Source organism: Periplaneta americana, chromosome 14, assembly GCF_040183065.1.
Source record: "Periplaneta americana isolate PAMFEO1 chromosome 14, P.americana_PAMFEO1_priV1, whole genome shotgun sequence".
Taxonomy (NCBI): Eukaryota; Metazoa; Arthropoda; class Insecta; order Blattodea; family Blattidae; genus Periplaneta; species Periplaneta americana.
Genome location: NC_091130.1, coordinates 3,624,471 through 3,651,113, shown reverse-complemented (window position 1 = coordinate 3,651,113; position 26,643 = coordinate 3,624,471). Strand labels below are relative to the sequence as shown.

General features: G+C 38.3%; 1 protein-coding gene across 6 annotated transcripts in view; it reads right to left on the bottom strand.

The window, feature by feature from the left end:
* Positions 1-5,531: 5,531 nt before the first annotated feature.
* The window catches only part of twz (BTB/POZ domain-containing protein twz), a 518,618-nt gene continuing 497,506 nt past the window's right edge, over positions 5,532-26,643 (bottom strand). For all 6 annotated transcript variants that reach the window (XM_069844849.1, XM_069844848.1, XM_069844847.1 and 3 more), the window contains 2 exons: positions 17,837-18,042; positions 5,532-10,935 (listed from right to left, as the gene is read on the bottom strand). In XM_069844849.1, the coding sequence (XP_069700950.1) occupies positions 10,436-10,935; positions 17,837-18,042 (706 nt within the window). In that variant the 3' untranslated portion in view covers positions 5,532-10,435. The remainder of the gene's footprint in view (positions 10,936-17,836; positions 18,043-26,643) is intronic.

Here is a 26,643-nt window from a genome sequence, read left to right as displayed (position 1 = left end):
TGTCTATGTGGGCTCGAAGCCTGCTGGCCACTTGTCTCACTCCCGAATTTCGCCGTAACATAGAAGGAATATTAGGGAATATTGAAGGCGGTAGTGGGGGAGGTACCAAGAGCGACGTCACTGTGAACTTCAAAAGTCAATTTTTTTTTATTTTATTGGGTTATTTTACGACGTTGTATCAACATCTAGGTTATTTAGCGTCTGAATGAAATGGTGTTAATGCCGGTGAAATGTGTCCGGGGTCCAGCACCGAAAGTTACCAAGCATTTGCTCGTATTGGGTTGAGGGAAAACCCCGGAAAAAACCTCAACCATGTAACTTGCCCCGACCGGGATTCGAACCCGAGCCACCTGGTTTCACGGCCAGACGCGCTGGCCGTTACTCCACAGGAGTGGACTTCTTAAGTCAAAACGTTATAATTTGTCTATTTTGTACCTCCAATATACAGCTGACTTCCTATGTAAGAAAAAAAACAATTACTGATCGTAAACAAAATTCAGACTGCAGTTTAGGAGACAAGTCTGTGCACGGCCATCGTTAGGAACTTCACGACGGCCGCGGTCTACGCAAAAGAAAAATTATACTCTCATCATACTGAACAACAAGCATGCTTATACTGACAGTGAAAGCAATGATTCTGTAAAAAGTATTCCTGTTGTGCTATATGCAGAGTGATTCAAATGTCCGGCAATATAGACAAACTGCAGTATTAGTACAGGTAGCGAAAAATGAAAAGAGGGCAAATTGTTGGAAATATCGCTCATTTGCTGCAACAGTGACACATCTAAAAATTTCAAGTTTTTTAGTTGATAGTATAGAAACAACAGTTATGTCATAAATATTCTTTCTGCACTATCAACTCAAAAAATTGTCATTTTTGAGATGTGTCACTATTGCAGCAAATGAGCGATATGTAGTTTTGAATCTAACGTGCTTGAATATATTTTTTTATTTTATTGGGTTATTTTACGACACTGTATCAACATCTAGGTTATTTAGCGTCTGAATGAAATGAAGGTGAAATACCGCTGAAATGAGTCCGGGGTCCAGCACCGAAAGTTACCCAGCATTTGCTCGTATTGGGTTGAGGGAAAATCCCGGAAAAAACCTCAACCAGGTAACTTGCCCCGACCGGGATTCGAACCCGGGCCACCTGCACGTGCTTGAGTTTTCACACCGTTGAGATTGTACGCTGGTACGATTCCCAATGAGGACGGAAAATGCCCTGTTACCACAAGCTTCGTCCTTAAGGAGGCATTTCCGTTATAGCAATCAGCATAATGCACTGGGTAAATAACGAGATGATGACGACAATTAGCAGTGTTGCCAATACAAGTCCGAGGAAAACCGCCAGGCTAGAATGAAATTACTCTGAATTCTTATGCCATCAATGTAAAGAAATGTTTCTTTGCACTGTAAGAAGTTACGTATCCGCTAATGTCTGTCAACTATTTTCTGCTTTAAATAATTCGGATCTAACATGTAACTAGCGAAAAAACCATTAATTTGGCACCACTGGAATTGGTGGGTGTGTCGTACAGTAGTGGCAAAAAAAAAACCGAACCGACCCTTGTAGCTGACTTCAGAGCCTTGTTCACTCCAGAGCACGATAGACTGGTAACTAAGACTTTCGTGGTTCGAATCCTGCTGGGAACGAAACTTTTTTTGTTCCGTATTCAAATTTATTCCCAATACTTTTAGACTACAGCGATATTTTACTACTTAATTAACTTATTATTCCCAGAACATGAATTTCACCAGCTTGTTTTCTAATGGCTTTCGAAATGGGCTACGTCAGCAGTCGAAACTACAACAATTTCAATAGATTACTCGCCATCTTGTGAATGCGGGCGTGGCATGCGCAGCGGCTCATTTCGGGGACTTTGATTATTCCGTCGGTCCGGTTTTTTTTGCCACTAGTGTACAGCTTCAACGGTGTAATATAAGTTGAAAATTCAAGCACATAGATTGAAAACTACATACTGTATTTCAAACAACTTTCCCGTCTTTCTATTTTTTGCTACCTGCACTAATAACAAATACCTTACTAGCTATAATAATACCGGACAGCTAGCAATTTTAAGTGCGAACGACGCTGGTGCTGCTACCTAGGCGGCCGGTGTGGTGATACTCGTGAAACAAGCTGTAGTCAACTGCAATGTATATTGTTGCTGGGCTAGTTAATAGTTTTATTAATTAGTGCTGTGTTAAAATGTCAGGGTGTATGTGTGCTGTTTATAATTGTGACAATTGCAGCATTACAAATTGCTGAAAAACGTACTTTCGATTTCCGACAGTTCATAAAACGTGAGTCAACAACATTCTTTAGTAGGCCTAATTCCTTCGTCTTTGTGTTGATAGAAAAATACAAATTAGCTTTTTTTATTTAGACCTAATAAATGAATAGAAGTTAAAATGTATCGGAAATTTTGTTTTATCAAATTAAGTTTTATTGTTGTCCACATGCCTTTACTAATTATTACAAGCATCAGATTACTATCAATTTTATCTTTGCAGTTGTCAGCAATGCGTATATAAAGCATTATTGTAAATTCATTCCTAATATATTTGATTTTGTCTCACTAAAGCAAAGAGAAAATATATAACAATTAATTACGGAAAGTAATATGAAGTATGCAATATTTCTCATAATATGCAGCTTTGATATAAGATAGTAATTTTACATTAAATATTGTTCAACGTTTCTTAAGTGTTTCGTATATTATTCCACATTAGTAACTCACGTTTTAAACAATAGTCCGAATCCCGCTATGTTAATATTTGTATATGTGGGCGTAATTCCATCCCGCTCCGCTAGATGTCAGGTCCGCGATATTTTGCACTCACGTCAATGCTGCTATAGTCGCGACGCTGTTATTCCCGGCGTGACTCTTCCTCTTTGCTTACGTCTTAGAAAGTCAAGGCTCTATAAAGTCTAGGTAGGTAGTATCGTTCGCCATTTTTGTTCTTTCGTTGCCGAGTTACCTGACGAGGGATCTATTTGCCGCACCGTTAGTAGCTCCTATGATAATCAAACGCACTGTAATTCAGCAAATAATTGAGCGGCAAATAACGTCCTCGTGTGCTTTCTGCGAACGCCAACGAAAGAGCCAAAATGGCGGGCGATTATATATTAAGTATTTATTCAGCCTTAGAAAATGCTTTACATCTTCATCAGCGAATCACAAGACGCACACGTTTAAATGTAGCCGACCTGCAACGTGATTGGCTGCCGGAAATTAGAGCGACGGGATTATAGTATACAGCTGTCCGGTATTATTATAGTAAGGTATTTGCTAATAACTATGTCGGCAGACTTTTAAATCACCCTGTATAAATATGAAAATTAGAAAAGAAAACTTAAACTTCAGGTTTTACACAACAGGCGCGTGGAAGTGTGTTCCGGATGCATAACTTCTTTCAGAACATCCGTACAGCCTGACTTGAGACGCGTGTTCACTCGTCTGCTGACGTTGCCAAGTGTCAGAAGCGCACTGTTGCGGAATTGGTCTTCGAAATACACAAATAACTGGACTTCGTTGAATTGCCACACGCAGCATGCAATCAGGTTGCCGATGTACGGTAGTATAGAGGAGGTGAGCGACCGCCCGGTCTCGTAGTATAAGCAGTTCATGTTCAGAGTTGTGACCGGTCCAAATAGATGTAGCAGCTACAGCTAATGTATACCTATGTAAGCACTTGTTTTTGCATTACTGTGGTTGGAATAGTCAAAGCTTAACATGTGTTCAGTGCAGACAAGAATTCAATCAAACATACTACAATGAGAGTGTTGCTGTTCCAAACAATTGCCCCTGGAATACCCTTACCCCCGCAGCCAATCTTGACCCGTTGGGGAACGTGGTTGGATGCTGTTAATTATTATGCAGAACATTACGGCAAAATAACGGAGGTAATTGATGCATTGAATAGCTCAGACAGTTCCGCTGTTGCAGCTGTAAAATCATTGCCTTCTGAACAGCTATCGGAAGATATTCTGTTCATTGATTCTAATTTTAAAATCGTGTGCAAAAGCATCATCCTGTTAGAATCGTCTAAACTACAACTCTCAGAAGCCCTTAATATAGTGTATAAAGTATCACAAACCGTGATCCAAAATAACAATTCACTAATTTCAGAAAAAGTGAAATGTAAGTTGAGAAACATTATTGCTAAAAATTCTGCTATTCACAACTTCGTATTATAAATGATGTACCATCAGGTCACGACAAGACGTCTGAAGTTGTTGTACTAAAAAGTAGTGACTTGCCGTTCTTCAAATATGCACCTATTACATCGTGTGATGTTGAACGTACATTTTCCCAATATAAAAACTGCTTAAGTGACCATCGAAGGAGGTTACTTTGCAGTCGCTCAAAGTGTACGTAACTCTTCACTGCAATGCACATATTCAAGGATGATGTGAGTATCTTACAGTACATTTTAAGAGTTAATATATCTCACTATAAAATAATTGTGTATTTACATATTTAGACGTTTCCTACTTCAATGATCATTCATTATATTTCTTGAATGCAGGATACAGGTTTTATTGTAACCGCAGTATACTGCTCAGTGTTTACATCAGAGGCATACTCCATCCTTTGCACGTCCCCTTCTCATACAGTCTATACTGCGTGCGCAGTAAACTTTGCGATTATCGTGGCAATTCCATGAAGTCTACAAATAACTCTTCATCGTAGTTTTGAACGATTTGTAATCCGTTAGCAATATATTTCACAGGCAATGTCTCTACATTTCTTGGTTTGGTTGCTCAGGAAAATCTACGAGGTTCCGCATCTCGATAACATGTAATGTCAAAGTGGCAACCGCGCGTAAATGACGTCTTACAAGTCCCCAACTCTAGTGGCATGGAATAAACAGCGACTCTGGGATTGGTTAATATCTCATCATGGTTTAATAGTACAAGTTCGTTACATATTGGCACGTTTTTTTATTCTCATATATAATATTTAATGAAAACAAATCATATAGATGCAGTCAATATTCTAGAAATTTTACACAAAGATTATCTTGAAAGTTAAAAGACAAGGGTTGTCCAAACTACTCACATCACTGTCACTTCCACACGCACGCACGCACTCGCTCGCTCACACACATACACACTCGAGTCTGGAGATCGTCAGATCTGCTTCTTGTTCTGAATTCAACTCAATCCGCGAAGTTCTGAGTTCACAGCCCGTCTCGGGAAAACCCTGCTTATGAGATCAAAATTTTGTAAAATTGTTCATCTGACGACTGAGTTAAATGGGGGGATCCCCGCACATTGTGTCACCATCACAATTTAGTAAGAATAACAATATCACAATTTGTACATTTCTAGGTTGTGACGTAACTGTAAAGTCAGTTCACTTTCCTCGTGTGCAGTTCGATGACTTCTTTGAACGTCCGCTTTACGGCAGCTGATCTCTCCCATTCACGTGCTGCATTGTTGCCACATATCTAGCGACCCTAGGCAGCTCGTGACTAATACTTCAGTTTATTCATAGTTATCTCCACGTGTAGATGAAAGAAAGCGGGGGTTGTGATTGGAGTAAAAAAAAAACATTTGTGCGAGATCGTGCGTATTTGCTTGGTTTCCGCACAAAACCAATCCGCGGAAAGTCTAAAATTCCACATTCAGTATTCCCAACCTAACACACATAACAATTTCCCTCTTCTTACCGCTTAAGTGACATATTGATTTTACTGCTTTAGGCTTTTAACATATTATTTTCAGAGACGTTCAATATAGTAATAATTATAAATTGGAAACTTACCACTGCAATTTTACCTAAATTGCACTGTTAATTATTGTTTTTAAATATTTGCAAAAATTAAGTAAACTCTACAACTCCACTAAAGTTACTGCATTCGTGATGCAAGTAACATTAAGGAAGCCGTGAAAAAATCAACAAGATTCCAGACTCATCATAGACTGGGGGAGAAAAAAGACAGACGTATATCACGGCCTGCTGGAGTATAGTAAACACAGAAAACATTTTAAAGCAACAATGTTGAAGATAGATATATTTGCTTTGTAAATTGACCGTCATTGAACAGAAACCAAGATGGAGATTTCATTGCAACTAATTAGAAACTCCTCTTTCTGGTATGTAATAAACGATCTTCGCACAAAATAATGTACGATACACGAGCGGTATGTTTTCTTTCAATTGTCGGAAATCAAAAAAGCTCAACTACGTTTCGCTTCTTCAAACTTTTCCTCGAACATGAGAACTTCAACATACCGCTCTTGTAACGCATATTACTATTATTTATGTCAACCAATTATAGGGTGCTAAAAAACTAAGTACAGAAACTTTAGAATACAAAGAGGATACCGGTATCAAACTAAGTATTTTAAGAATTGCAGGGAGGTGTCCAGATGCTTCATTAAGATGCCACATACATTAACATGCATCAACTTTAACGCTGTTCCTTTTATAGCTACTCAAATAGAAAAAAAAAAAACTCTGGTATTGTACCAATGTATGCCTTCACTGCACAGAACGTTACCCCTAAAGTTAAATGCGAGGACCTGCAAGTGTTTTCACAGGACGTGTTAACTGAATCGCTTGCAGGATGTGCCACTTCACATTATGGCAAACTTTTAGTTTCAGCATGATGGCGCACCTGCATGTTTTTCTCGTGAAGTTAGAGATTATTTAACTGCAACATTTGGCGACAGGTGGATCGGACGTGGTGGATCAACGCTATGGCCTCCACGTTCACCTGATTTGACACCGCTCGATTTTTTCTTTTTAGGTGCAATGAAGAACGTAGTTTATAGCACACCAGACAACGATGAAAAAATATTAGTACAGCGGATAATGCTGCAGTAGAAATAATTCATTTGGTCTTTTAGAGAAGGCATCAATCCTTGGTGATGGGATTCAATTTGAGCATTTATTAAGGGAAGGTTTAACACTGAAACGATCAGTTTTAATTCAATTAAATTTGTCGCTTTTTCTGAATCAGAATATGACATGATTTATAAAAGTTATCATTGGGCCCTGTAAATGGAATTTTTTAAACATGTTAGACTACACAGCACCAATAATGAAATTTGTGTTTATCACTGTTTTTCTCAAAACGAGGTTTAGCGATCTGTAATATCTCTTTTCTCAGAAATTACAAGTCCAACTTGATTTAAATTTTGCACTGATTCATACTGCAAGTTAAATATTCTAAAACCGTTTTTCTTTTTTTTTTTTCGATGGGAAATGTTGAATATCACAAATACGTCTTTCAATATGATGGTAATGAAGATAAGAGATTTTTTGTTCCTCTCATTTTATTCACACTTCTGCGTATGATAGTTTTTGAGAAAAGGTACATTATTTAATAACCAATGTTTTGAGTCACCTAAAAATGTAATTAAAAATGATCAATACAGCTAAAGAATTGAAGATATCCCTCGAATAAGGTGTAGCCAACAAATCTATACAGGGTGATTCAGACTACCCGTAACAGTCATTTATTTCGGAAACTAGTGCATTAAAATTTTCGAGAAAAAAATATTTATCACTAAAGCACATGTGAACTTTCACTTGAGCTTGATTTCATCAATCAATCTTAACAGGAAGTAGGGTCAGTGGCGTATCACTTTAAAATTTCAAATGAGAGTCCGGTCAAACTTGGTACCATTTGTTAGAGCTCTTCAAAACAAACAACTTTCGTAGGAAACGTTTTTATCAATTCCTAGTCTTTCAATGATAAAACGTACGAAAAGACAATGCCATCAATATTGAGAAATGTTACAATACGAAAATGTAAACAAGACAATTAATGTTGACAGACGTTACTGAAAGGCTGGACAATTCCATTAATTTTTACAAATGTTCAAACTGTCTGCCGCTCTGAGCAGCACTCACCCGTACTCTTGTTCTAACATTGTCAGTGACTCCTAATGCATTTTCTTCTCGGAACATTTCTCAGTATTAATGGCATTAACTTTTCGTACGTTTTCTCATTGAAAGAGTAGGAATTAATAAAAACGTTTCCTCTGAAAGTTGTTTGTTTTGAAGAGCTCTATCAAATGATACCATATTTGACCACTACTCCCATTTGAAATTTTAAAGTGATACGCCACTGACCCTACTTCCTGTTAAGATTGATTGATGAAATGAAGCTCAAGTGAAAGCTCACATGTGCTTTAGTTATAAATATTTTTGTCTAGTTTCCGAAATAAATGATTGTTACGAGTGGTCTGAAACACCCTGTATACCCTAATACACGTTGCAGGATCAAGGAAAATAATGTGAGGGACTATTTCGTTAGGCCTATAATTACTAGCACAGCCATTTGACTAATCAAGGACACAAGTTTATTCAACTATTGGATGCATTCATTTATTTTTTATAAATGAATGCTTCAAAATTACTTTTTCTACTGAAGTCACATATTTCATTAATTTGATGTTACACCTCTTTTCGAGGGAGGTTTTCAATTAATTCAATCAAAATGAAATTTATGTGAGACAAACATATACAGATTTTTTAAATATTTGTTCAATTTGATTGAGAATTGTCCAAGGAAAAAAAAAAAAGCTTTTTCCATTACTAGTGCTAAAAAATATTTAAACACACAACGTTTCGAAGAGTGGATCTCTCATCGTCTTCAGGTGAAAAGGAATATACTATAACGATCCACACATTAAGCTCTTTTCACCTGAAGACAAAGAGAGATTTACTCTTCGAAACATTGTCTGTTTATATATTTTTTGACCACTAGCAATGGAAAAAGTCCAAACTGCTCAATTATTAAATAGTAACGTGTCAGTTTTGGTCACTTCAGCCTTTAACCTTCCATTAATACACATTATACAGGGTCATCATTTTATTTTTACTTCAAATTTTATTGTACCTGAGATTTTGAATGTACTTCACTCCCACCCCTTCTACTAATGAAGTTCGACCGTCCTCCACACAGATCCAAGACCGCATATACAGTCATAGTAAACAGTACGTTCCAAAAATATGTTCGCGTTTTGCAGCGACGAAAGAGCTTTCGATATTACATCATTTTCCATTTGCCTACGTCGCATCCTGGTTTCCCTCACCCGCTTCTGCTCGCCCCTCTGTAAAGGCTAGTGGCTGGGCTGTCTTAGCTCTTTTCTGAAAACATTAATTTCTGTTAGGAATTGAACGTCTACGTAATATTATACAACTGTTTGAAATAACTTAAATAAAAGTGCCTCGTTAAGTAATTAACTGTCACGTGATTTCCCCCCTTTCTACGACCCTGCGACAAAACCACTTGGACGGACAGTAGACAGTAGCCTATGTCTGAGTAATTTTATCTTTGCGGGTCGGGCAGAAGTGAAGATTGAATTTACAGTACGTAAGGTCTCTTTTATAGAGTAGGTACAGAATTATTTCAACATGAGTTACTAGTACGAAGGACGAAACTGGTAATTGGGATTAGGTATAATAGTCTATAGTGCGATAATATGCACATTAGAACTGAAGCCTGTATCGAAATGAACGGCCACCATTTTCAAAAATGTGTTTAAATATCCATATTATGATCATTTTTCAATTTAACTTCATTCTCTATACTGTACGCTAATGTGCTGTAGACAGTATAATATACACTGCATAATGAATACGTCCGCATGGAAAGCTCAGTTCGTGAGTAAAAACACTCATTGTTAATACTGTACTATATTTTGATTAAACAAAAACCTAATGAAAATTATCAAACTCAAAATCGCGATATTTCCTAGTTTACGTAAATGGATGAAGTACTTTTCTTCCCTCCTGTACCTAGTAAAGTGATTTGTTTGTATATTAAGCCAATATCATCGAACTTCAATCGTGGAAGGGGGTAGCAAACGGTGTTTCCGGTTCTCAAATCCCAAGGTTTAGCCAGGTTAATATTATAAATGTTAGTAAAAATAAAATGATGTCCCTGTACATTAAACACATGCAGTATAATATAACAGTAAGTTTTCTTGATATTTGACTCAAGCATGTTAACGCATGTAGCTCCTTAATAAAGCATATGGACGTCTCATTTCTATTCTTAAAATACTCAGTTTGATGCCGATATGTTCTTTGTACTGTGAAAGTTTCCTTACATAATTTTTGAACACCCTGTAGCGGAGGGTGATAGAGGTCAGTCGAAGAAGTCTTTTGCACGAAACTGAACTCGAGGAAATTGAAGACCTGTAAGAGTAGTCCACGCTCGTCGAGAGGACTTCTTTCCCTGGAGGCCTGGCTTCGCTACGATGTGAACAGGCGGAGTACAAAAGAGTTCGAGACGGATGGAGAGAAGGCAGAGGAGTGTCTTGGTCTCTCATATGTACAAATCATAAGTTACACACTGGACAGGCTCTCACACTATTCTACACTTCGATGTCGGGGCGAACCCTTCGCGGACACAGAGACGTGATGATATGGCACATAGCGGGCGGGGTTCGAACCTGGGACGGTCACACGGGGAACACCTTGCGCACGAACAAGTACTCCGAGAACTGCTGGCCCTCCACGCCCCCACCGTTGCTGGCGGCCACGCGGAAGCCGGCGTTCAGCAGCCTGGTGATGGCCTGCACGCTGTTCAGCTTGCAGTAGCCGTTCAGGGGGAAGCGGATCACGTGGCGCGCGTCGTGCTGGTTCCAGGCCACGCCGGAGCGCGCGTCCAGCAGGGCCTGGTTGGTCTCGGGGAACACCTCGTCGAGCAGGGCGCGCTCCCCCGACAGCATGATGCGCTCGCCCAGGTCGGGGCTCACGTGCAGCGCCACGCACTCGTAGCCCTCGTGGCCGGGGTGCCCCGCGCCCGTGCCGGCGCCCGCGCCCTCCTGCTGGTGGTTCTCGGAGTCGCGTCCCGCTCCCGCGCTCTTCGCTGTGATGGAGCCCCCGTTTCCGCCCCCGGGGCCACTGCCGCAGGTCTTGAGGCGCTCCTTCTTCATCTGCTCCAGTTGTCGGCACATGGCTGCAACAGAAAACAATATTGCAATGATACGAAACGAACCTCATCACTTCTGGGACATAGAGGTGCTTCATAAACACGAGAAAGAATATTACAATATTACAAACAACACACAAAACGAACCTCATCACTTCTGGGACATAGAGGTGCTTCATAAACACGAGAAAGAATATTACAATATTACAAACAACACACAAAACGAACCTCATCACTTCTGGGACATAGAGGTGCTTCATAAACACGAGAAAGAATATTACAATATTACAAACAACACACAAAACGAACCTCATCACTTCTGAGACATAGAGGTGCTTCATAAACACGAGAAAGAATATTACAAACAACACACAAAACGAACCTCATCACTTCTGGGACAAGGAAAAAGAGGTGCTTCATAAACACGAGAAAGAATATTACAATATTACAAACAACACACAAAACGAACCTCATCACTTCTGGGACAAGGAAAAAGAGGTGCTTCATAAACACGAGAAGAATATTACAATATTACAAACAACACACAAAACGAACCTCATCACTTCTGGGACAAGGAAAAAGAGGTGCTTCATAACCACGAGAAAGAATATTACAATATTACAAACAACACACAAAACGAACCTCATCACTTCTGGGACAAGGAAAAAGAGGTGCTTCATGAACACGAGAAAGAATATTACAATATTACAAACAACACACAAAACGAACCTCATCACTTCTGGGACAAGGAAAAAGAGGTGCTTCATGAACACGAGAAAGAATATTACAATATTACAAACAACGCATAAAACGAACCTCAACACTTCTGGGACAAGAAAAAAGAGGTGCTTCATAAACACGAGAAAGAATATTACAATATTACAAACAACACACAAAACGAACCTCAACACTTCTGGGACAAGAAAAACGAGGTGCTTCATAAACACGAGAAAGAATATTATAATATTACAAACAACACACAAAACGAACCTCATCACTTCTGGGACAAGGAAAAAGAGGTGCTTCATGAACACGAGAAAGAATATTACAAACAACACACAAAACGAACCTCATCATTTCATAGAGAAGCAAAACGAGATGCCTCATAAACACTGCAAACAATATGAGGCGCATCCAGAAAGTAAGTTTCCCTATTTTTTTTAAAAGAACACACACTTTCAGGAAAACATTTATTGGCAACAGGTACGGTAATGTTTCAGCTATTTTTCAACATAGCCACCATCAGAATTGAGACACTTGTCGTATCGTGGGATCAACTTTTGTATCCCTCTGTCGTAGAACTCTGCCGCCTGTGAATGGAACCAGCGTGTGACAGACGTCTTCAGCTCTTCGTCGTTGCCAAAACGCTCACCGGAGGACAGGAATTTCTTGAGGTGCAAGAAAACGTGAAAATCGCTGGGAGCAAGATCAGGACTGTACGGTGGATGATGAAACAACTCCAGGCAAATTCCGTCAAAACAGCTGCTGTGCGCCGATCCGTATGTGGACGAGCATTGTCATGGAGGAGCACAACACCTGCAGTAAGCATTCCACGCCTCTTGTTTTGAATGGCACGTCGCAATTTTCGCAGTGTTTCACAGTAACGGTCAGCGTTCACTGTTTCACCTCTTGGAAGGAAGTCAATGAGCAGAATGTCCTTCCTGTCCCAGAACACCGTGCACATCACTTTCCGTACCGACAGCGTCTGTTTGAAGTTCGTCCTGACCGGAGATCCACTATGCCGCCAATGCATTGACTGCTGCTTGGTATCCGGGGTGAAGTGCGAACTCCAAGTCTCATCGCCCGTGACGATCCTGTCGAGGAACTCGTCGCCATCATCGTGATACCGTTGCAGAAATGTCAGTGCTGTTAGTAAACGTTACATTTTGTGTTCGTGTGTCAGGTTTTTCGGCACCCACCTGGCACACACTTTTTTGAACAGCAGGTGCTTAGTGACAATCTCATGCAACAAGGATCGTGATATCTGCGGAAAATGGCTGCTCAGCTCCGTAATCTTGAAGCGACGGTTCTCCATGATGCACTACCGCACCAGCTGAACACGATCATCACTGATGAGGGACGGTCGCCCACTGCGCTCTTCTTCATGGACACTTTGACGACCTTCGGAAAACTGCCTACACCTTCTACTTACTCATGATGTTCGGCCCTTAGACCTGACAGAGCTGCCGATGAATTTCAATTGGCGCAATGCTTTGTGCATTAAAGAACTTTATATCCTACCGAACCTCGCAGGCGGCGGGAGAAGGAATAAGACTTCCATTTCGGACCACTGCTGCCACGCTACTGGCTCCAGGCGGGACCTGTCCGGCTGGCATATGATTGATACGTCATAGATCTGTTACGCATGCGCAATTGACACGGCTAATTACGTTTACTTTCAAGGGGAAAAGATCGGAAAAATTACTTTCTGGAGGCGCCTCGTACAATAAATTACACACAAGATTATGATGACACGAGTGAAACAGAACAAGGTAGAAAGGAAATGGGGTATCTCAGAGACATGGAATGAAGGATATTATGAACCTCACCTCAGGGACAAAGATAGTCAGGTTGACTGAGAAATACAAAACACAACTGTAGATTGACAAGTAGGTATATGACAACAGGAACTTGACACAGGCAATCAAGAAGCAAGAGATTCTTCGCAGGTAAAGAAGGGAGGCAGAGACTTCCAGGCGTGGAGCAGCAGAACAGGAGGCTCGTGGTAATGCACGGACTGTCGCAGGTTTAGCAGCTCGTTAGGTCGGGCCATGCATTAACATTCCAGACCTCTCACGACACTGATAAGCGACATGCCACCATTAGGGCAGACGTGCTGACGTTAAAATTGGTAACAGAGGGCTCTGGGTGCAATGGTCTGTCTGTGTCTACGCAACTCCACTCCCACGTTAGATATCGTACTCTGTCAATTTCAGCAATGCGCTGTTATTTATAATGTATCTTCTGCAATTGCAAGAGAAGAAAATATGACTTGGAAACCAAAAATATATTCGCCAAAGACAAAAGTACCAAAATGAATGTTGGAGTATTGCGATACCTGAAGTCGAAGGGAATTAGGAAACTTGTAACTAACTTAAGTTCCCTAACTTTAACTGAACTCTTTACAGAATATTAAATTATTAAAAGAGCCGGATATTACTTATTTACTAGCTTTTAAGGAACACGGAGGTTCATTGCCGCCCTCACATAAGCCCGCCATCGGTCCCTATCCTGAGCAAGATTAATCCAGTCTCTATCATCATATCCCACCTCCCTCAAATCCATTTTAATATTATCTTCCCATCTACGTCTCAGCCTCCGCAAAGGCCTTTTTCCCTCCGGTCTCCCAACTAACACTCTATATGCATTTCTGGATTCGCCCATACGTGCTACATGCCCTGCCCATCTCAAACGTCTGGATTTCAAGTTCCTAATTATGTCAGGTGAAGAATACAATGCGTGCAGTTCTGTGTTGTGTAACTTTCTCCATTCTCCTGTAACTACATCCCTCTTAGCCCCAAATATTTTCCTAACCACCTTATTCTCAAACACACTTAACCTCTGTTCCTCTCTCAAAGCGAGAGTCCAAGTTTCACAACCATAAGAACAACCGGTAATATAACTGTTCTATAAATTCTATGTTACAGATTTTTTGACAGCAGACTAGATGATAAAAGCTTCTCAACCGAATAATAACAGGCATTTCCCATATTTATTCTGTGTTTAATTTCCTCCCGAGTATCATTTATATTTGTTACTGTTGATCCCAGATATTTGAATTTTCCCACCTTTTCAAAGGAAAAATTTCCAATTTTTATATTTCCATTTCGTACAAAATTCGCGTCACGAGACATAATCATATACTTTGTCTTTTCGGGATTTACTTCTAAACCTATCTCTTTACTTGCTTCCAGTAAAATTCCCGTGTTTTCCCTAATCGTTTGTGAATTTTCTCCTAACATATTCACGTCATCCGCATAGACAAGCAGCTGATGTAACCCGTTCAATTCCAAACCCTCTCTGTTATCCTGGACTTTCCTAATGGCATACTCTAGAGCAAAGTTAAAAAGTAAAGGTGATAGTGCATCTCCTTGCTTTAGCCCACAGTGAATTGCAAACGCATCTGACAGAAACTGACCTATACGGACTCTGCTGTACGTTTCACTGAGACACATTTTAATTAATTGAACTAGTTTCTTGGGAATACCGAATTCAATAAGAATATCTTATAAAACTTCTCTCTTAACCGAGTCATATGCCTTTTTGAAATCTATGAATAGCTGATGCACTGTACCCTTATACTCTCATTTTTTCTCCATTATATGTCGAATACAAAATATCTGGTCAATAGTCGATCTATTACGCCTAAAACCACACTGATGATCCCCAATAATCTCATCTACATATGACGCGTTGAACATCTGTCTTAATAAGAGTACTGGATGTGTTGAACATCATTAAATAGAGTACTGGATGTGTTGAACATCATCTTCGAATAGAGTAGGCTACTGGATGTGTTCAACATCTGCTTTGAACATAGTACTGGATGAGTTGACATTTATCTTTGAATAGAGTACTGGATGTGTTGAACATCACTGAATAGAGTACTGGATGATTTGGACATCTGTCTCAATAAGAGTACTGGATGTGTTCAACATCTGCTTTGAACAGAGTACTGGATGAGTTGACATTTATCTTTGAATAGAGTACTGGATGTGTTGAACATCATTGAATAGAGTACTGGATGTGTTGAACATCTTTGAATAGAATACTGGATGTGTTGAACATCACTGAATAGAGTACTGGATGTGTTGAAGATCTTTGAATAGAATACTGGATGTGTTGAACATCATTGAATAGAGTACTGGATGTGTTGAACATCATTGAATAGAGTACTGGATGTGTTGAACATCATTGAATAGAGTACTGGATGAGTTGACATTTATCTTTGAATAGAATACTGGATGTGTTGAACATCATTGAATAGAGTACTGGATGAGTTGACATTTATCTTTGAATAGAATACTGGATGTGTTGAACATCATTGAATAGAGTAATGGATGTGTTGAACATCATTGAATAGAGTACTGGATGTGTTGAACATCATTAAATAGAGTACTGGATGTGTTGAACATCATTGAATAGAGTACTGGGTGTGTTGAACATCATTGAATAGAGTACTGGGTGTGTTGAACATCATTGAATAGAGTACTGGGTGTGTTGAACATCATTGAATAGAGTACTGGGTGTGTTGAACATCATTGAATAGAGTACTGGATGAGTTGAACATCATTGAATAGAGTACTGGATGAGTTGACATTTATCTTTGAATAGAGTACTGGATGTGTTGAACATCATTGAATAGAGTACTGGATGTGTTGAACATCATTGAATAGAGTACTGGATGAGTTGAACGTCATTGAATAGAGTACTGGATGTGTTGAACATCATTGAATAGAGTACTGGATGAGTTGACATTTATCTTTGAATAGAATACTGGATGTGTTGAACATCATTGAATAGAGTACTGGATGTGTTGAACATCATTGAATAGAGTACTGGATGAGTTGAACATCATTGAATAGAGTACTGGATGTGTTGAACATCATTGAATAGAGTACTGGATGAGTTGAACATCATTGAATAGAGTACTGGATGAGTTGACATTTATCTTTGAATAGAATACTGGATGTGTTGAACATCATTGAATAGAGTACTGGATGTGTTGACATTTATCTTTGAATAGAGTACTGGATGTGTTGAACATCATTGAATATAGTACTGGATGAGTTGAACATCATTGAATAGAGTACTGGATGAGTTGACATTTATCTTTGAATAGAATACTGGATGTGTTGAACATCATTGAATAGAGTACTGGATGTGTTGACATTTATCTTTGAATAGAGTACTGGATGTGTTGAACATCATTGAATAGAGTACAGGATGTGTTGAACATCTTTGAATAGAGTACTGGATGTGTTGAACATCATTGAATAGAGTACTGGATGTGTTGAACATCTTTGAATAGAGTACTGGATGTGTTGAACATCTTTGAATAGAATATTGGATGTGTTGAACATCATTGAATAGAGTACTGGATGTGTTGAACATCTTTGAATAGAGTACTGGATGTGTTGAACATCTTTGAATAGAATATTGGATGTGTTGAACATCATTGAATAGAGTACTGGATGTGTTGAACATCTTTGAATAGAATATTGGATGTGTTGAACATCTTTGAATAGAGTACTGGATGTGTTGAACATCTTTGAATAGAATATTGGATGTGTTGAACATCATTGAATAGAATATTGGATGTGTTGAACATCATTGAATAGAGTACTGGATGTGTTGAACATCTTTGAATAGAGTACTGGATGTGTTGAACATCATTGAATAGAGTACTGGATGTGTTGAACATCTTTGAATAGAATATTGGATGTGTTGAACATCATTGAATAGAGTACTGGATGTGTTGAACATCTTTGAATAGAATACTGGATGTGTTGAACATCATTGAATAGAGTACTGGATGTGTTGAACATCTTTGAATAGAATATTGGATGTGTTGAACATCATTGAATAGAATATTGGATGTGTTGAACATCATTGAATAGAGTACTGGATGTGTTGAACATCTTTGAATAGAGTACTGGATGTGTTGAACATCATTGAATAGAGTACTGGATGTGTTGAACATCTTTGAATAGAGTACTGGATGTGTTGAACATCTTTGAATAGAATATTGGATGTGTTGAACATCTGTCTTTATAAGAGTAGTTAGAAAACTGTATTTGCATGGCTCGGTTCGTGCTTGGTGATGGTGGTGTCTATGAAAGAGGGAGTTCCGGACTTAAAATTGAGAGCCTCGTTATTTCTCTGCGATACAGGCCAACGTCAGACAAGTTTGGTGTACAGTACTCACGCGCGATGTCGAAGTAGCGCGCCTCCTCCAGCAGCAGGTCCAGGTCGGCGAAGTTCTCCGGCACGAGCAGGCGGGAGTTGCGCATGAAGTTGAGGATGTGGCGGAACATGCCGCCGTCCCGGTCGATGAAGTAGTGCTGCTTCAGCGAGTCCAGCACGATTGGGATGCTGCCGTTGAAGAGCTTGGCCAGCCGCGACTCGGGGTACCTGCCACATACGATAGCCTATGTTAAGCTGGCGCTATCCACCCGGATGTTCGCTGCAAGAGAAACTGATCGCGTTACAACTATGACTGTAACTAGACCTATATTTAGCCCTGCATGTCCATATTAGGGTTACTTCAATGCCTGAATTTAGAGGAGATAAACTGTTCTATACTGTCAGTGTTAAATTTGCTTATTTAATGACCATTATCTCTGGAATTACTTGAGATATCATACTGAAATTTTAACAGGATAAAGATACAAGTTTTGTAAGGAAACTGAAGCAGATTTATAAAAAAATTACAAGTTTTCTTATCATTTAGATCAAATATTTGTTTCTGATCAGACTAACGGATATACACAACCTAATATTTCTCCATCTAATTAATGTATTGCCGTCTATATGCGTCTGAAATTTGACCCTTCTGAGATAGTGGGACATCTGCTTGGAACGAAACTTAATAAATGATAAGTACATTTTGAGTCCATAAATATAACCCATTACAATTTGAATTTACAAACAACCAACATCGAAGTCTTTCCCAAAATAAATAACTATTTGATTAGAATATACAGGAAATTAACCTAAGTAAGTTCTGAATTCACAACTGGTCTACGTCTGTGTTCATTATACAACGGAGTGGGCCATGAAAATTTTAGTGTCCTTGGCAACGGTTTGTTGTTAATGATTTGTATCTTTCTGACTAGAAATGAAACTGTTCTTGAGTTTGATTTACTTATTATATTGTATTCATCCTACACTGTTAACAAAGTTGGGGGAAATGTTGATGTAGATTAAGCATAAATAATTCCCATAATTGACAGTATCAGCGGTTTGTCGCTAAACCCAGTGTTGTTTTACAATCAGCATAGGAGGAGTAAATATTGAATTCTACTGCGGGTATATTTATGTACTGTACTATTGGCAGCACTGACTACTACCTTCGCCATCTATTCATAGAAGTAATAACTAAAGAAGCCATGCTTATACCGACAAATTATCGATCACTATCGATTAGTAGGAGTCCGCTATCTTTGCACGTAAGTTTACCTACTTTCGTTTTGATATGTAATAAAATTTCATTTTAACTTCACATGATGTCTTATGACTTTGAATACATTTTAATAATTTCCCACAATCTTCAATGTCAGCTGCGGGGTACGGGGAACATATAAGCCATTTAGCAATAAATACCGCTGCCTCTTTACATCAGTGATCTTAAGGTTAGTGGACCTTTGTCGTCAAAACAGAAAATTTACACAGCCCAGGCGAATACAAAGCCGACATGCACCATGTTTACATGCTAGCTTATCTGCTTTCTCATCGCACATGTTCCAAACATTTGAAAACAGAAGCCTACCTGTCTAGCAATCATGTATGGCAGTCAGAAGAAGTGCTAGAAGACAATGTTATATTTATAAAAGAAAAGGCAAATCCCAAGAAAACAAAAACTGAAATTGCAAGAGTTTCGTAATAGACTTGTATCATATAAAAAGTTAATAGTAGTTGTTTAGTCAACTGTCCGAAGACAGGTTTGAACCTCATAAGTCACATCAATGAGGCATTACTGATGAGGCAATTAAGCCAGTGTATAATGGAGTGTCGACCTAGTTGGCATGTTGGTATAATGCTGGCCTCCTATGCCCAAGGTTGAAGGTTCGATCCCGGGCCAGGTCGATGGCTTAAATGCGACAGGCTCATGTCAGTAGATTTACTGGCATGTAAAAGAACTCCTGCGGGACAAAATTCCGGCACATCCGGCGACGCTGATATAACCTCTGCAGTTGCGAACGTCGTTAAATAAAACATAACATTTTTTTTTATAATGGAGTAGGATGGGCAGTTTTCTTTCCCCCTCCACTCCATACATCGTTGACTACTAATTTTATTATATCTTAAAATCTGAATTTTATTCGTGACTGAAGAAAACTTTCATATTAAATGTATGTAGTGCATTTATTTATTTAATGGTAGTAAGTTTGAAATGAATACAAGTTAATACAATGTAAGATAAACTAGCCACTCCTGAATGAGTAAGACTCGTGCTCAGGAGGGGATTCCAATACAGACAAAAATAAAATTGAAATTGAGAGTGAATACAGATTAAAAAGTGTTTAACATGTTTAAACCCAAACTATAAATCCAATACAATTTTTTTTTATTAATTTGGAGAGGATTAGTGGTTAAAATAATAGAATACAATTTGTTTAATAATCTGGGATCTTGACTCATGCTATGATAAAAAGCTGCATTTATATTAAACAATAAAATTCCAGTCACTTTGTATAGATTAAAACACATTTGGATAAGTTAAAATAATCCTGAAGTGCTTGCAGCTTTCTATGTTGTGACAAACTGACTCCCAGTCATTCGAAAATGAAATTATCATAATATATCGTATTCAAAAGTTATTTACACGCAGTTCTGAATTTGTGAGTAATTTAAATCATTCCCCTTCAGTTACGTAGAATCCACTTTTCACTGTACTTGTATGTTTATTTATTTATTTATCATCGTGTAAATCTCTTAATTATCGTACCGCAATTTATGTTACTTGAGACATTTTAATGAAAAGTAAGAAACAACAGGCTACAATTGGTATCGCGATATGTGTGAATTCTTGCAAAACCTGCAAAGCGGGTAATGAATCTTCGTCTTGTGTGCCTGACAGAACTTCATTCCCACGTTACCCTGGAAACAGAGGCACAGGCGATCGCGACTCCTGCAGGCTACCTGTGTTCACAGGGGTTAAATTTTGACATCTGCAGCTCCAAAATCAACAACAGTGATCATTTTTATTCCGGTAGGTCATTCCATATTATTTGCAGATGACATAAGTATAGTAATTACAGCCAATAACTCCAACACATTCCAATCTTCAACAGAGGAGATTCTCGTCAAAATATGTGACTGGTTCTCAGTCAATAAATTGGTATTAAATTGTAACAAAACTAACATAATTCAATTTAAATCCTGTCCAAATTCAACCTCGCAAATTTCTAGCGCAATAATTAACAATAGATCCCTATTAGAAACAACAACAACCAAATTTCTTGGCTTAAAAATCGATAATGTGTTAAATTGGAAAAATCATATTAAAGAAATTACCCCCAAATTAAATTCAGCTTGTTTTGCTATTAGATCTATGCAAAAGATAGTAAATATCAATACCTTAAAAACAATATACTTTGCATATTTCCACTCGGTAATGAGTTTTGGAATAATATTCTGGGGAAATTCCACAGATAGTAACAATATATTCCTACTACAAAAAAGAGTAATTAGAATAATAGTAGGTGCCAAATCAAGGGAATCGTGTAGCACTATTTTCAAAAAACTACAAATAATGCCCATGGCTTCTCAGTATATCTTTTCATTAATAATCTTCCTCATATGTAATCGTGAAAACTTTGTAACTAATTCAACAGTTCATAGCATAAATACACGTCAAAAAAAATGACTTTCATACTCCATCTGCAAGTCTATCGTGCTATCAAAAAGGAGTGCGTTATATGGCAGTAAACATTTTTGATAGCCTCCCTATCGATATAAAAAATGAAACTCAAAACATAAGATTATTTAGGGCCAAATTAAAGAAGTATCTAATTTCTCACGCCTTGTATTCTGTAGGTGAATTCATGACATTCAGTAACGCTTCATGAAATTGATACTAAAACTTTGTGTTGTACTAGTAGACTATATTGTAAATCTCGTCTGTATATATTTCATCTAGACTGTGACTATAAATTAAGACTTTATAATAGTATTAAGTTTTTTGACTTGTTCCATATTCTAGCTGTAAAGCAATGTATGAATACCATGGAATGTTAATAAATACAATACAATACAATACAAAAGCCTCCGGCCGGAATCTTAAATTGCTATAACAAAAATGAAAGATCCATATTGCTGACTGGTATTGTATTTGTATGGCAGGACATTCTAATGCATAGCTTGGTCTATTTTATAGAAATCTTACGATTTTTTTCGCAGATATGAAGCTAAAAGTTCATATTAAATTAATATGAGACAAATGGGGAATCAATATTGTTTGACTCTTGAAAGTGTATGTACTCCTTAAGCGGATAATTTAAGCATCGAACTCCAGTCCTGAAGAGTGAGAGGCTACCGTCCACTCGTGACATCGCTCCCTCCCACCGCCCGCTGACCCGCAAGGTGGCGCTATCTACCGACTGCAGCTGTTCGATGAGGTTAAGAGTCTGTGCTACTGAGAGGCGAAGTAAGACACCGTGCTGTATGATGATGAAGATGATGATGATGATGATGATAATATAATAATAATAATAATAATAACTAGAAAAGTCCAGGATAACAGAGAGGGTTTCGAATTGAACGGGTTACATCAGCTTATTGTCTATGCGGATGACGTAAATATGTTATGGGAAAATCCACAAACGATTAGGGAAAACACGGAATTTTATTTGAAGCAAGTAAAGAGATAGGTTTGGAAGTAAATTCCGAAAAGACAAAGCATGTGATTATGTCTCGTGACCAGAATATTGTACGAAATGGAAATAAAAAAATTAGAAATTTATCTTTTGAAAAAGTGCAAAAATTCAATGTCTTGGAGCAACAGTAATAAATATAAATGGCACTCGGGAGGAAATTAAACACAGAATAAATGTGGGAAATGCCTGTTATAATTCGGTTGAGAAGCTTTGTCATCCAGTCTGCTGTCAAAAATTCTGAAAGTTAGAATTTATAGAACAGTTATATTACCGGTTGTTCTGTGTGGTTGTGAAAATGGCCTCTCTCTTTAAGAAAGGACCAGAAGTTAAGGGTATTTGAGAATAAGGTGCTTATGAAAATATTTGGGGCTAAGAGGGGTGAAGTTACAGGAGAATGGAGAAAGTTACACAACGCAGAACTGCACGCATTGTATTCTTCACCTGACATAATTAGGAACATTAAATCCAGACGTTTGAGATGGGCAGGACATGTAGCACGTATGGCAGAATCCAGAAACGCATATAGAATGTTAGTTGGGAAGCCGGGGAAAAAGACCTTTGAGGAGGCTGAGACGTAGATGGGAGGACAATATTAAAATGGATTTGAGGGAGGAAGGGACTAGATTAATCTTGCTCAGGATAGGGACTGATGGCTGGCTTATGTGAGGGCGGCAATGAACCTTCGGGATCTCTAAAAGTCATTTGTAAGTATAATGATAATAATAATAATGATAACCTTAGATTTTCATAAAGCGTCGTAAAATAACTCACTCCAAAAAAAAAATAATGTTTGGTTGGTAGCAATGCAACATCGCGGCTATCTTCTGGTTAGCGCTGACACCCCGTGGCGGGCCACCTGCCCCCGCTAGGGGCACAGTTCCCTGCACCTGCCGTTCTACTACACGCTTCTTTAAAGATGCTGCATTTGCTTTCCACGATGTTTTCACGTGTGAACACCGGGACAATCGCTGTATCAGTTACTAGGTTTCTCATCGTCGGTGGAATTGGTGACAGCGAGATTATATTTGGAGAGATAAGGCCGAGGATTCACCATGGATTACCTGACATTCACTTCACAGTTTCGAGAAAACCTCGGAAAATTCCAACCAGGTAATCAATCCTAGTAGGAATCGAACTGGGGCCTAAGTGCAACTCCGGAGGCACGCTATCGAACAGAAGTTTGTGTTCAACAGGCTGATTTATCTAGAGCTGCTCTCGGGCGTGAGTTCGAATCTCATTATCTTGTTGGGTTTTTCCGAGGTTTTCTCTTACTAAGTAATTGACGTCGAATTCTAGGTCTCATCTCACCGAATAAGATCTTGCTGTGACTAAATTCATCATCGCTAAATTATCTATAGTTGATAAAGGGAAGACCAAAAAAATTACAAATTTTGACCACAAAAATATGGTGGTATTTGTCAAAAAAATACAAATTTTACTATTAGAAAAAGGCGTTCCTGATAGCTTTCTATCACACACCACGCTCCACATTTTCCTTATACTTTTAGTGACGCAAAATTTAATATATTAAAGACAAAATATTATCGTACGGGATAAAAAGTATTGCAGTTTGCTAAAATAACGAGATGGGAGAAGAAATAAAACAATCAATACAAAAAAGACTTGCTATTTGGGCATTAAATATCATTTTGTGGAACAAATGTAACGCCACTGAAACGCATTGCTATAGTTACTCATTAAATTGACCTACAAAAACAAAAAATGAATCTCTGTTAATAAAGGAACCCCGAGAAGCATAAGAACACAACATAGACACTCCACTCACTGAAGTCCAGGATTTAAACTGCTGTTTCAACTGTTTACTTTCGTTGCCTTGGTAACGCTCTCCAAGTGCATCATATAAAAGCTAAAGCTCTCTATGCGAATAGCTGATCTAAATAGTTTTGTCTGCAGATTTTATTGAATAGTATTAAAAGAAAGAAGAGAGCCTCTACCAACTCCCTGAGCAGATTTAGAGCTCTCATTCCTTTGAGGAATAGTCCCCATAATTTGTCTACATTCCGGATGATATCTGTTATATTTCAATTTCATATAATATTATTCACAGCTTTTAAGATAATTAATTCCATTATTCTTGCAATTAAATGGCGTTTAACCTCATTATTAACAAAGCTTCAGATAGATGTCCTGGCTCTTACATAACGCCCATAATTCAATTTTATTATTGTCTGAATGCACAACGTAGAATTAAAGGGTTCAGAGCCATAGTGGGCCAAGCGCCATTTATTAAAAATAGAGAAAGCAAGGGTTAACGTTAAGTAAATACCAAAGTTTAATGAAGATTGACATAACATTTAGTTTTAATGTGTATACTTTATATTACTTCCTAGTATATGTTTCCATTGAATTATGGTAATAACTTCATTTTAACCCTTGTTTTCTACGGTTTTAGTAAATGGCGCTTGGCCCACTATGGTTCTGAACCCTTCAATTATGGGTTAGATGACACTTATGACTGGACTGTCTGCCTTCACTGTTGTTGAGATTCAAAGGCACTTAAGCAAACAACAGACTGTAGATGGATGGATGGGATAGATAGATAGATAGATAGATAGATAGATAGATAGATAGATAGATAGATAGATAGATAGATAGATAGATAGATAGATAGATAGATAGATAGATAGATAGATAGATAGATAGATAGATAGATAGAGGTAGATAGACAGACAGACAGCTAGATAGATAGATAGATAGATAGATAGATAGATAGATAGATAGATAGATAGATAGATAGATAGATAGATAGATAGATAGATAGATAGATAGATAGATAGATAGATAGATAGATAGATAGATAGATAGATAGATAGATAGATAGATATATAGATAGATAGATAGACGAACGGACAGACAGAGAGACAGATAGATGGACGAATGGACGGATAGATAGATAGATAGATAGATAGATAGATAGATAGATAGATAGATAGATAGATAGATAGATAGATAGATAGATAGATAGATAGATAGATAGATAGATAGATAGACAGACAGACAGACAGCTAGATAGATAGATAGATAGATAGATAGATAGATAGATAGATAGATAGATAGATAGATAGATAGATAGATAGATAGATAGATAGATAGATAGATAGATAGGTAGATAGCTAGATAGATAGATAGATAGATAGATAGATAGACGAACGGACAGACAGAGAGACAGATAGATGGACGAATGGACGGATAGATAGATAGATAGATAGATAGATAGATAGATAGATAGATAGATAGATAGATAGATAGATAGATAGATAGATAGATAGATAGATAGATAGATAGATAGATAGATAGATAGACGAACGGACAGACAGAGAGACAGATAGATGGACGAATGGACGGATAGATAGATAGATAGATAGATAGATAGATAGATAGATAGATAGATAGATAGATAGATAGATAGATAGATAGATAGATAGATAGATAGATAGATAGATAGATAGATAGATAGACGAACGGACAGACAGAGAGACAGATAGATGGACGAATGGACGGATAGATAGATAGATAGATAGATAGATAGATAGATAGATAGATAGATAGATAGATAGACAGACAGACAGACAGACAGACAGACAGACAGACAGACAGACAGATAGATAGATAGATAGATAGATAGATAGATTCCGGTTTGGGGGAGGTGCGGGCAGCACCGGAAGCCAGCTGTTCTACACGCTGTCTAATCACACAATTGCAACGAGTCGTTCCGCTTCGCCACGTCGCAAATGGAGCCATGAGACACAGCGCCCCCCGCCGACTGACATGAGCACTGCTTGTTCTTGCGGCAGGGGTGCGAGCAACTGCAGCGGACCGCCACTGGATGCCATGTCCGCGGGTTCAAACCAGCAGAGCCTTGTCATGGATTCCTTGGCTTTCTGTATGCGAGCTAGGGCATTACGAGTTTTCAAGCAACTAGAGAACCTTTCACGGGGTACTTTGAATTGCCTTGTGATCTGTAGCTATTATTATTATTATTATTATTATTATTATTATTATTCCTTTCCTGTGGACGTGCCAGATAATGTCCCTTTCCGAGGCTTATTGTATGGAATCGTAACAAGCTGTTTTTTTTTACAATGATGGGTTGTTAGCCATTAGGAAAGTCCAG